General features: G+C 49.6%; 1 protein-coding gene across 2 annotated transcripts in view; it reads right to left on the bottom strand.

Annotated features, from left to right (window-relative positions):
• LOC119450344 (flavin-containing monooxygenase 5) overlaps nucleotides 1-12,210 on the bottom strand; it is a 55,132-nt gene that overhangs the window by 26,389 nt on the left and 16,533 nt on the right. Inside the window, exon 1 of one of the 2 annotated variants that reach the window (XM_037713778.2) lies at nucleotides 837-1,111. The exons of the other annotated variant lie outside the window; for it this stretch is intronic. Coding sequence (XP_037569706.2) covers nucleotides 837-1,096 — 260 coding nt within the window. The 5' untranslated portion in view covers nucleotides 1,097-1,111. Of the gene's footprint in view, nucleotides 1-836; nucleotides 1,112-12,210 lie in introns of those variants that run through there. 2 annotated transcript variants of the gene reach the window in all.

The following is a 12,210-nucleotide window of genomic DNA, read 5'->3' as shown; positions in this document are numbered from 1 at the left end:
TATTCAGGGGGAATCTACGCTTTCACGGAGTGAGTGAATCCTCGTGCGCATCGGCGCGTCCTTGTGCCCCTTGCGAAGATGTTCCTGTCACCGCAGTCATTATCCATCGTCGCCGCCAACCCGCCCTCGCTGTTCTATCACTCCTGTTCGCCTGCCGGGCTGCAGTGTGCTTGAAACACCACGTGTGACATTGTAGCTGGTTTCTCTTATTACTTCCATTCTTTTCTTCTGGCCACCTTGACTTCTAGTTTTGCCTATACCCGAAGCCGGTGGGGGCATGTTTTCGCGTTTTCTCTGAACGTTACTCCTATATACACGTCTATATATGCACGCGTCACTTTTGTAAGAGCACAATAGTGACATCGGCGGCTTGGGACCCTGGCACGGTTCGCGCATGCCGCAAACACCACACGGCATTCTGCCTGCGAAGCCGAGCGCAGCAGACCGACTGGGACAATGGGATACCGCCTTCATCGGCCACACGTCGGAATCCATAGCAATACGAAGCTCTCCGATCACCGAGGTAATAAACCGATAGACGATACTTTACGCCTAGCTGTGGATGCTAGGTCATGGAGAAAGGCTGAGTCGTACAAAGTCTATGCGAGAATGTGTGTCTTGGAGTATGCTTTGCTGCAGTATACGTGCACGGACGGATGCGCCACGCCCGACGCAGGGCGCGACGATGACAAAGCGCGTAGCTCAGGTGCACGACTCGCTGGAGACCCGTTGAAACGCGGAACTATGCAGCAACCGCGCACACTATAGTCACACGTCACACCGCATGTAAACACCGCGGTTACGTTATAATGTGCGTGGGAGGAAACGGAACTCACGGCGTGACGCAGCGCAGGGCATCGTCTTCGTCGCCACTAGCATCCGTGGCGGCGTGCGGAACCGACGCCGCCATCTTGGTCGCCAGCGACGTCGGAGCGGCACAGTGAAACGTCGGCGCCGCGGCAACGGCGGCCTTGTTCCAGCAGGAGCGGGCCGCCTTTCTCTTCTCCGTGCAGGGCGGCGGCGGCGGTGAACAACCTCGACGATGCGGCTGCGGCGGCCGTAACGGTCGGCGACGGCGATGCCGGTTCTGCTTCATCTTCCGCCCAAGCAGTCGGGCAGGCAAGCGGCGGTGGAAGCAGGAACTACCGAGCGTGCCGGCTATATACGAGAGGGAAGCACGGGCAGACTGGCACGGAAGAGCTGGCCGGGATCTCACCGCTGCGTAGTGCTACGTTGGAGCCGTGGGTCCCGTTGAGACGCGGTATGGGATAGTGCCAGTCTTATTTGTAACGTGGAAACGAGCCGCCGGTCCAGACGTACGCTGCCCCCAGCAGGCGCTTCTCTACTGCGGATGCGGTCCAATCCTGTTTTCCGCTATACTTATACGGCAGGAAATATTAACCAGTTCTGATAAGTGGATGCTGAGGTGCACGGAATATAGCTGGTTGCTATATATATTATCCTGAAACGGTCAAAACCGGCCGCGAACGGCCGAAACGTCTTCTGCGGAAATGTCTCTGCTTACGTTTTTAAGGACTGCGCACAACCACAGAAATAGTTATGGTCCCCCGTGTAGACATAAATAAACCCGTTGGCCATAAAGAGGTGCTTGCCGCACTCACGAAGGCGCGAGCAGTTCTTTGTAACGAAGCGAAAGTCGCGGGGCCGCTTTCTGGCCTTGAAGCAGCTGGTGTTTCATACGACCATATAGGTTCAGGTTTTGGATCTCCAAGTATACTCGTATAGTTTGCAGAGCTGCAGCGCAGGGGCGTAGCCGGGGAGGGGAGTTGTGCCTGGTGGGACCTCCGCAAGTATTGCTGCGCCTGGCTAACACTAACTATAGCGCAAGACTATGACGCTGGTCAATATACGGCACCTTCTGCAGACAAAACAATAAGACGTACCGCATTTCATTGTGGCATGACCACGTAGAAGTATCCGCTATAGTGGTCATTGCCAGGCCTCTGTCTTATTGTGCGTTACGAGGAGGCACAATGTCGACGGCAAAAGCAAGAGCAAGAAATCTGTAAGGCAGAGCAGCAAACGCTTTAGCGATTTGTCGCTCAGCCTGGGGGTGTATTCTGCAAGTTCCCACATTTAGTAGACATAGCCATTTCGTCTGCTGCCTGTCTACGTCTGACACCCAGAGCCAATCAGCACTTCAGCAGCAGATGAAATGGACATCTCTACTAGGTGGACACTAGTTACAGAATACAGCCTGCTCTCGGTGGGAGTATCCTTGCTTTTGCTTTACTGCTGTAAACTAGAGTATCCCTGCAAAAAAAAAGTACAAGAAAAGAGAGAGAGAACACTTTCAGTGTCACTCGAACTGCTAAGTAGTGACAACGACAACTAGCGCAATGTTACACGTAGTGCGACTCACAGTGTTTCGAGCGCTATAACAAGTAAACGTCCTCAGTGACACCCAGATATATTGTGCGCTGCACTGTAGGCACGAAGCTGGACTTTGTACGTGGCCGGCAAGTGGCAACACCAAGAAACTTTGTTCTAGGCCCGGCTCTACGCTTGCGCACAGACCGAGCCTACACGCCACGCCTCGAAGGGCTCTTATTCATGACATAGAGCCATATCTTGGAGGTCCGCCTCCCACACGCTGCTGTCAACTAGCGTTGTTTCTCTCAGATGTGTCTGCGGTATTACAGCGAAGCTGTTAAGGGCTCAGTCTTCGATGGGCGCGTCCGGATGTAGAAAAAAAAAACTCTCATTGGCCGTATGCTGTATGTGCGAGTGAAAGCGGGACGCGCGCTTTCACGGGGAGCGAACGCACGGCGGAGAGCAAACGCCACTTCTTCAGTCGCGCGAAAAGCCGTGGGGGCCCTGTATAGTGCCTGGAATAGACTGACTAATGTGCCGACAGCCGTGCGTCTGTAAAGTTAAACGGCGGCAATACCTATGATGCCTGCCCACGGCGGCCTCCAGCCGGTGTTTCCGTATGGAACTAGTTTTGGTACGCAAAACCCCGGGAATTATTTAAAATATAATTAAGGTTCGATCATACGTTCAAATGCAGGCTGATTACCAATATAGTGCAGTCTCAATGTTTAACCCGATCGCGAAGATACTGCAATCTAAAAATGTGTACCGATTCCGAAGGTGCTGCAGTCAAGGCGTTCGTATGCTGGCATCGCGCGTTGCACGCCCGTTTCCAAATGAGTTTGGTTGCATTCCGCTGTTCAGGATGCATGTCGCACCTTTATGTGTGTGCGTGCGTGTTTTATGTCCTCGCGTTTCCAGTTTTGCTATGTTAATGTGTTGCAGAAGCTATGTAGTTTAACGGCTCAAGGAGCCGTGGAAAGTTCCTCTTCGCAATGCACAAGCGGTTAGCGGTAAAACAAAGAGCGAGCGTGATTATTCATCTAGCTGAAGAAGACGAACGCAGACTTAACTGCGAAGAGAGAGAGAGTGTGTGTGTGTTTCTAAATGATCGCTTCGGACATGAGAGAGTAAAGACGAGACACAGCGCTGTGTGCAAATGCGTGTAAACACTGGTGTAAATTGTCACCATTCCTCCATCCTCCACCTCTCTCTGGATCTAGAGCATTCTTAATCCTTGGTAAACTGCCAAAGTTCTTTTCTGCTGTGTTGTAATAACCTGTGGGCTCTCGCATCAATGGCCACGCTCCGTGAACGGATGAACGTCCATGAATGCCCTGCACAACAAACCCGACCACGGAACGAATGAAGTTCGTTCTGCGAGGCAACACTGTGCCATCTTTGCGGGAAACCAACTTATCATTACCGTGATTTTTAAATTTTGTTTTGGCATAGACTCGCGGTTTCATTATTAATACGAAATAAAAACACATTTTGCACACCTGGTGGGGGAAAACAAACCAAGACTGTAGGCTCGTTTCTTTCTTTTTTTTTCTTCTGTCGTCTCCAGCATACTTTGTACCGCCGGATGCCATTTTGATTTGAACCCGGCCATTAGAACTAGTCAGGTCACCGTTTCTGGCGACTTTTACCCTAACATAATGGATATCTGCACTTTGTTCTGGAAAATAAAGTTAGTAATGATTGCTTGACTGCATTAAAAAGTTCTGGAAAATAAAGTTAGTAATGATTGCTTGACTGCATTAAAAAAAAGAGAATACTGCTTGTATTAGCAGTATTTTTTTTAGAATATACACAATTTTTAAAACTCGCCTGTGGCAGACAGCACAATTGCTGTCTTTGAGATGGATTACTCGAAGAGGCGGACATTACTTGCACTATAAATTAAAATGCGCAATCTGCTAATTAAAAAAGAATTCACTAATTAAGTTTTTCACAAGTTAGTTTAGCGAACATGCTACAGTTTTACTAATTGTAGCCGGTGAGTTCGCAAGGCGTATCCACTTGGAATGAATTCTGAGGATGGCACCAGTTTCGAGATATTTATTCCTAAAGTATGCGACGAAATTATAGTAATTGTAGCTTTTTTTATTACCTTTTTATTTGAGGTTAACATTTTCCTGTACCGTAGAAATTGTTATCCCCTTACTAAATGCCCTTCAGTGGGCCTTTAATGTATATAAATTGGCCTCCCAGTAATTTTTTTTTGCTTCAATGCATGAAACAGCGGTTTGATAAACATGTAAATAAAAAAACGATGCATTTTTACCTCTAGTTTGACGGCGCAAATCTTGAACCAGGTGTCACCCTGAGAATTCATTCCAAGTGAATACGGTTTGTGAATTTGCCGGCTACAATTCATAAATTTCAATATCTGCCGTAAAATAATTAGTTAGAAACTGAATTAGTAAAGGTTTGTTGATTATCCGATTACGCAATTGGATTTATCGGGCAAGTAATGTGCGCTTCGTCGAGTAATACAGCTCAAGGACTCGAATTGGGATATCTACCCACATGCAATTTAAAAAAAAAATCCTGCATAGCCTAAAAAAAAAAAAAAAATCCACCTGCTATAGGATCCATAAGCACGTGTGCCTTTATTTATTTTACTTCGCACTCGGTGTGTACCGGTCGGGCGAAACGTGTATTCAAAATTCGTTTTTGCTACTTAATTATGCCAGCCAAAGGGCAATTTGGTCGTGTTGGCAGGCCGCTGGAGTCGCTCTTTTAGCGTCGTTGCAATTTACGGTAACTCAACGATCAGCTACGCGCGAGTATTAACGTGAATTGAAATCCAGCGAGAAATAAATAAATGAATAAACATACTTGTCCGGCCCTGAACTTATGCCCTGTAATGCGATAGCTTCATTTGCAATAACTAACTCTCTACGACGTACGCGACGCAGTGGTTTGAGCGTCCAACTGCAAAGTGCACAACGCCGCAGGAGCACGAATTCAAATCCCAGTGGTGGTTGCCCTAGTGGTCGCACTATGGCGCTGGTGAAGATTAGTAGGCGATCTGATGACGGACGGACAGACACAGCAAACGCAGTTTCGAGCTGTTAACTTTCAGCAGTAAAAAGAAAGGAAAAAGAAGAGATAGTTGAAACCAAAATGAGAACGAGTAAGAAGAGAAGGGGGCAGAAAGGTTAACCAGAAAAGCATCCGGTTGGCTACCCTACACAGGCAAAAGGGGGAAGAGGAGGAGGAGGGGAATAGAAAGATAACCGGGCTAAACTGAAAGGTTATGGTAAAGAACACACGCTATCGTCGGTCTGCCATTCGTGGCGCAACCAGCCGCGATTCTATTGGGAAGAATTAGCATCCGCGACCCATTAATCTACGATTCCGCAAGAACCGTTGAGCCCCTCCTCAGTGCGTTCGCCGAGGCGGAGATGAAATCGCGGCCAGCAATACAGCGCCGGCCGAATAACGCGGTCACTGTCCCCGCGCACGCTCTGAAGGCCACGGTGAGTAGTGCCTCGAGGAAGAAAGCAAAGTAGGCGGAGGAGAGAGAGGGCGAGGAGGACAAGATCGGGTCCAGACGGAGTGAGAGTGATTCGCCAAAGGGTTCGCCGAGGCCTTGACTCGTAAAGGCGGAAGAGTCCGCGCCATTCCGCCGAAGAGAGTCTACGGGAAAAGCGAATAGCTCGCACTTGAAAAGCCGAACCAGGCGGAAAGCTCTGGAGAATTCCGCGGCATTTGCTGTCACGGCTCTCGCGTTGTTCTAGTCTGTCCAGTAATGGTTTGGTGTTGAGTTGTGGTCATGGTCAGAGACTGGAAGGAAATGTTCGTTATAAGCCGGGACCACTCAACCTAGAATTAGGTTATTAATGCGGAAGCATTATATGCCCCATTACGCGAAAATCCGCCGTCGTGACCTAAAGATGGTACCAAAAATGGCCGACGCCGCAAAGAGTAAAAAATGTCAAAAAAGGCTGGAATTAACGTGAATTTTTTTGCTAAGGATCCTGTAGACAGTGTTAATTAATGGCTTTGAAAACAAAATTGGGTACATTTCGGTCTGGGTGGGAATCGAACCCAGGAATCCAGGGTCACGCTTCCCCGACGCCACGGCGGCTCCACGGTTCTGGCTGACTATATAGGTGTGGCCTAGCTAGTGCGTGCGTCATTGGGCACGTGACGGCGCAGCCAATGGCGAGGAGGTGGCGCCACGTCACGAGTGTATAAAATGAGCGCCTTCACGATGTTCCGGGGTCTAAAAACGGTTTAATGCTTCCACATTTCCACACGTAAGCAGGCTTAAGTGTCCCTGCCGAACTTTTAGCTTTCTTGTGAGTGCGTATATATGTTCGTAACTTGTACGCATAGAAAAATCCTGCGCATGCTGATGTGAGCAACTGATACATCTGAGCAGTTGATACATCAAAGACAGCGAAGCTGTATAAACGGGTTCTCACACCCTTCGTCGGAAGTATTAGGAGTCAGTTTGCTGGCTGTTTTTAACGACCATTCATCACTGACGCCCTGGCCATACGGCATCCTTGGGGCTCCCACGCAAGCAGCGTTGCCGGGCCACGCCATCAGCTTTCACCGTTGCAGCCGCACAAACTCCTGGCTGACCTCCAACGTTGAGCCGGTAAAACGCGACGTGAGAAACAAAAAATACGAATTACATGGCTAAGATAACCGCACAAAGGTGTTGTCTATTTTAACGAGATATACGAAAAATTACTATAATTTTATCATTTTTATTGACAGTTATGTTCCAAAGCAAAGTTTTGAGACTCAGACGCAGGTTGCTTTGTCGGCTGTTAATTTATTGAAATTTGATACGGAGTACGCCACGCCGCCGTCGGCTTCCACCGCCGCCGCACGAAAACGGTCGTGGAAGTCCGTTTAACAGCTTTGCTGCAAAAGAACCTATACAAGATGACTTCGCCTACTCCGCAATGGTGAAATGAAGACGCAGCAATGCTATCCTTGGCGTAAAAATAATTTAACATGGTAACATGACCTATCGCTGTCGTACAGATTTTGACATGTGGGTACACGGTTACACACAAACTATGAAGTTGTACGACCCACTAGTTGTTAAGCTTTTGATGAGGACCGTTTTGTAAGATTTTTCGGTACATGAACAGAAAATATTGTCTCTAATTGTCGCCCACCTCCTCCCCCCCCCCCCCTTTTTTTTTTACAGCGAAACTGTATTGACTGGGATCCCGGGGTTTCTTCGTCTCCGTCGACAGAAAACTTCACCAGTCACAACGGAAGGCACGCGTCGCGTACTCCGCTGGGTTCCTTGCAGCACCACCAGTTGGCACTCGCCTCCACGTATCCGCGGCAGTGGTGGCGCCGGCCTGGTGGGCATAAAGAAAAAGAACCAGAAAGCTCACCTTCGCGCATAGCGTTCGCCGCAATCGTTTCCCGGTAAAGATTACGGTTGCATAAGCTGCAGTTGCCGGGAAGCGGCAACCATAGCATATGAAGCAGGGAGTGACGTCACTACGCTTTCATGTGTAAAATAAGAACCTGCCTAGCAACTGATTTCATTTGTGTTGTGACAGCGCTATGGAAAGACCACGCATAGTTAGGACTCCCAAAGAGCAGCATGAACACGATGAGCGGCGACGGGCAGCAGCAACGGCGTCATGCTCAGACTCGGCAGGACCCACTTCAAGGCTACGTCACATTGGTCTATCGGATCAGATGATGCCACAGCTTCGCTGGCCAGCCACATTCACAGCGTGGATTGGAGCCCATTTTTTATCGCGTGTGCCTTCAGTCACGGTCAAAAAAAAAAAAAAAAAAACTACCGTAGCTTGCACTGGAGGCGCAATGCTAAAGAGACAGAGGAGCTGATGGGCACCTAGCTGGTCCTGGCTTTTGGGCTAGGCCAAGCACTGCCAAGTCATGCCCAGCGTTTCCCGGAATTTATTGATTATTGATCGATTAGCTATTATGATTGGCTATCGATTGTCTATCACAAGGTATTGGCCACGTATTTGGGCTAGGCTAAGCACTACCAAGTCGTCCCCGGCATTTCCCGGAATTTATTGATTATTGATCGATTATCGATTAGCTATCGATTGGCTATCAATAGCCTATCGATGACTGGCTAAGCTTAAGTAGTCCCAACCATGCTTAGATAGACTTAGCCAGGCTCAGCTTCGCTAGTCCCACAGGGGTATGTGCCATTGCGCTTGGACCCATTCTGTACTTCAGCCAGGATCGGCCCACATTTTTGGATTCAGCAGACACATTACGCCCGGCTTAAACAGCTGCGCTGTGGTGGTGGTGGTGGTGGTGGTGGTGGTGGTGGTGGTGATGATGTTGAAGCAGGCGGGGTTAGCCTGGCATACATAGCCGGCAATTGTTCCGCCTGATCCTCCTTCGAGTTGAGATCAGGGGTGTGTCACCAAGTGTCTATGAGCCCCGTGTCTCGCAGGAAGGCTATCAGAAGTCGTTGCGCTCTCTTCCTGGTTGTCGCAGGTCCTCCGGGGAAAACGACGTCTTCAGAGGTCCTGTGCGTAAGACCGCTCTTTTGTAGGCTGTCGATCATCGCTTTTATTTCTTTGTCAAACTGCGGGCATATCCAAATGTAATGTTCGATGTCACCAATGTCACCGCAGAAAGCACAGAATGGGGAAGCGCGAAGCCCAGTCTTGAATAACCAAGCTGTGGTGTACGCGGAGTCGGTCCTGATGCGGTATAAAAGTGTCGCTTCTTCGCGGGTAAATCCATGAGTCACACAGGCTTCGTGGGGATTCTTGTGGATCTCCCTAAAGTGAAGGCGGATTGCACCCTTAGGGTTCTGAAAAGCTTTTGGAGCTTTCACTTTTGGGACACATGTCAGCGCTAGGCGTGCAAGGGCGTCAGCTTTCTCGTTTCCATCAATTCCTAAGTGTGATGGTATCCACTGGAATCTTATATTAAATCCTTTGCCTGTTAGATCGTTAATCAGTGCCAGAGATTGCCTTGTAAATTTCTCTAGAGGTAGGCCACGATGCAATCTCTGTAACGCTGACTTGGAATCCGTCAGCACCACGACATCTCGTGCAGAAAAGGCCCGTAGTTTCCGCAAAGCCGCGGTGATTGCGGCGCGTTCTACTGTTGTAGAGGAAACTACGCGATCCAGTCGGCCAGACCATGACACATCAAGGGATGGTATACAGAATGCCGCTGCACAGCTATCTGTTTGTGCGCACACCGAACCATCTGTGTACACTTGCAGGTGGCGTTGAAATGCTGTGCTCAAGTGTTCCAGCACAATAAATTTTGCTTCTGCAGTTGAAATGGTGCGTTTCGCCGGTAGGTGGGGTACACTGAGGCTGCAGTTAACGTCCGAAAAAGACCATGGAGGGTCAAGGCGACTGCGTTTAGGCCATTCCAATCCTAAACATTGGAAAGTGTTCAGCGCCGCATGGAAATGTGAGCGAGTTCTTGCTCTTAGCCGCCGGAGAAGCGCCGTGCCTGCACGGGACTCGCCCAGCCTTAATAGCTGCGTCAGCAACGCCTGAGATGCCAAGAGACGGAGTGGAAGAGACTCTGCCTCATTAGTGACTTTCTTGTTTGAAGCCGTCTGTGGAACTCCCATCGCCAAGCGAAGTCCCTTTCTGTGCACAACCTTCGCGCGCTCGAATTGACTCGATGACGGTGATATCAGAGGGAGCTGATAGAGAATGCGGCTTGTTATCAGTGCAACGTTCAGTTTAAGCATGAACATAGGATTGTTTCCCCAACGTACACCTGCCAATCGACGAAGTGCGTTGACAATCTTTGCACTGATGCAGCCACAACACCTTCGACCGCACGACGCCATAGTAGCTTGCTGTCGATGGTGACGCCCAGGAATCGAACATGAATTGCACGAAGATTTGAATGCCCTCTGATATTCAGCGTCAGGCGTGTTGACTTGTGTCTCACTCCCGGGAAAAGCATGAAGGCAGATTTTTCCGCTGATAAAGATAGGCCAAGCATCGATAAGTGGCGTTCGATGGCGGAGATTGCGCCCTGGGCGATCCGGGCCAACCGTTTGTGTTGGTACCCTGATGATGAATAAACATTTATTAGGCCCAAAATATATTGGTGGTGCCCACAGGTACCAGATGGGGTGGTTCCCTAGTTACGGGACCCATATGTTCCCAGCAGCTCCTGGCCCCTGTCCGTCAGTGCGAGCTGAATCGGTAGGGCGGGGCTGGATAACAAGGTCTCCCATCGCTCAAGGGGTTGGGGATTGGGGGTGTTGGCGGGAAGGGGAGGAGGGGGGGTCTTGAGTTCTGTGCACTCGGCCAAGATGTGCGGCAGGGTGCCCTTTTCCCTTTTGCAAAAAGGACAGAGCGTATCATGTTCCGCGGGGTACATGCGGTTCATCAGTACGGGATGCGCAAGCGATCCCGCCTGCGCTCGACGCAGGATGGTCTGTTGTTGCCTGGTGAGTTTGGGGTGCGGTTCTGGCAGTTTGCACCTTTCCTCTCGGTACATCCGGGTAATGTCCCGAAAGCTGGTAACCGGGTGCGGTAGCTCTTCCGGCTCGTGCTCTGCCCGAGATCCAAATGCAGATGTCATCTTCGTAGATGGACATTTTAACTGGCGTCCGACCTACTTTCAGTGCATCTGGAAGGCTGGCCATGGCAACGTTAAAGAGCAAGGGAGATAGGACGCTTCCTTGTGGGACACCGAGGGAAATTCGTCGCTTATCACTCATAATACTTCCGAGCTTAACTTGGACACACCGATCTCTGAGAAATTCATGGATGAATCGAAGAGCATTTCCCGAGACGCCCATGTTTTGGAGTCCGTTGATGATGCCTGTATGAAGCACACAGTCGTATGCCTTGGCAACGTCCATAAAGATGGCGAGTGTGGAAAGGCCGTCCGCGCGATGGTGCCCGATATGGCTTATTAAATCCAAGACACTGTCCTGGGCACTCAACCGTGGACGAAAGCCGGTCATGCACGATGGCAGTCTATTTCCTTGCTCAAGATACCATGTTAACCTCGTACATATGCTAGTCTTTCCATCAACTTTGATACGCATGATGTTAGCGATACTGGCCGATATGAGGCGAGGTTCGCAGGATCCTTTCCGGACTTGAATACTGGCACCACCCATGCTATCTTCCACGTTTCTGGGATCTCTCCCGTGCTCCAGACGTGATTAAATATGTCCAGAAGGGCTCGTCTTCGTTCGTATGGCTGATTTGTCAGCATCTGATTGCTGATCGAATCGGGACCCACAGCACAACGTCTTCTTAATTTGCTAAGCGCCAAATCCAACTCACGGAAAGTGAATGGCGTATCCATGGTATGGAATGCTTGAGATAACAGAGGGTTCGATACTCCTGCTGATCTGCCAGATGTGAATCTATCTGCAAAATCTTCTGCAAGGGTTTGCAAATCTATTCCTTGCTTTAAAGCAAGTGCTTCAAATGGCCTGTGCGGGCGAATCTTTCCGGATAGGCTATTCATTACTCCCCATATCCTTGTCATATGAGTAAACGCCGATAACCTCTCACAGAAAGCAGCCCACTGAACTCGTCTTAACCTTTTTGTGTGACGACGGATGACAGCGTTTATCCTGTTGTATTCAGTTCTTGCAGAGGGATTTCCCGTTTTTCTCATTAGTTTCCGCTCCGCTCTCCTACGCGCTGCGCAGAGGTTCTTTAGTTTCAAATCAGGAGTAGGGAAATGATCTGGCAGTTTCAACATTGAGGTAGCCACTCTCTTGCTCCGCAGCATATCTGCGAACAGCTCACCAGGGGATTCATCCAACGCTTCTCTGTATGTGTCCCAGCGTGTCACAGCACAGAATTGTCGACCAGCAGTGTGAAATCCGGTGATGTTGGTGAAGATAGGAAAATTGTCGCTGCCCATCCTGTCTGGGGCCGT

The sequence above is a fragment of the Dermacentor silvarum genome, chromosome 4 (genome assembly GCF_013339745.2).
Source record: "Dermacentor silvarum isolate Dsil-2018 chromosome 4, BIME_Dsil_1.4, whole genome shotgun sequence".
Classification (NCBI taxonomy): Eukaryota; Metazoa; Arthropoda; class Arachnida; order Ixodida; family Ixodidae; genus Dermacentor; species Dermacentor silvarum.
This window is presented reverse-complemented; position numbering and strand designations above follow the sequence as displayed.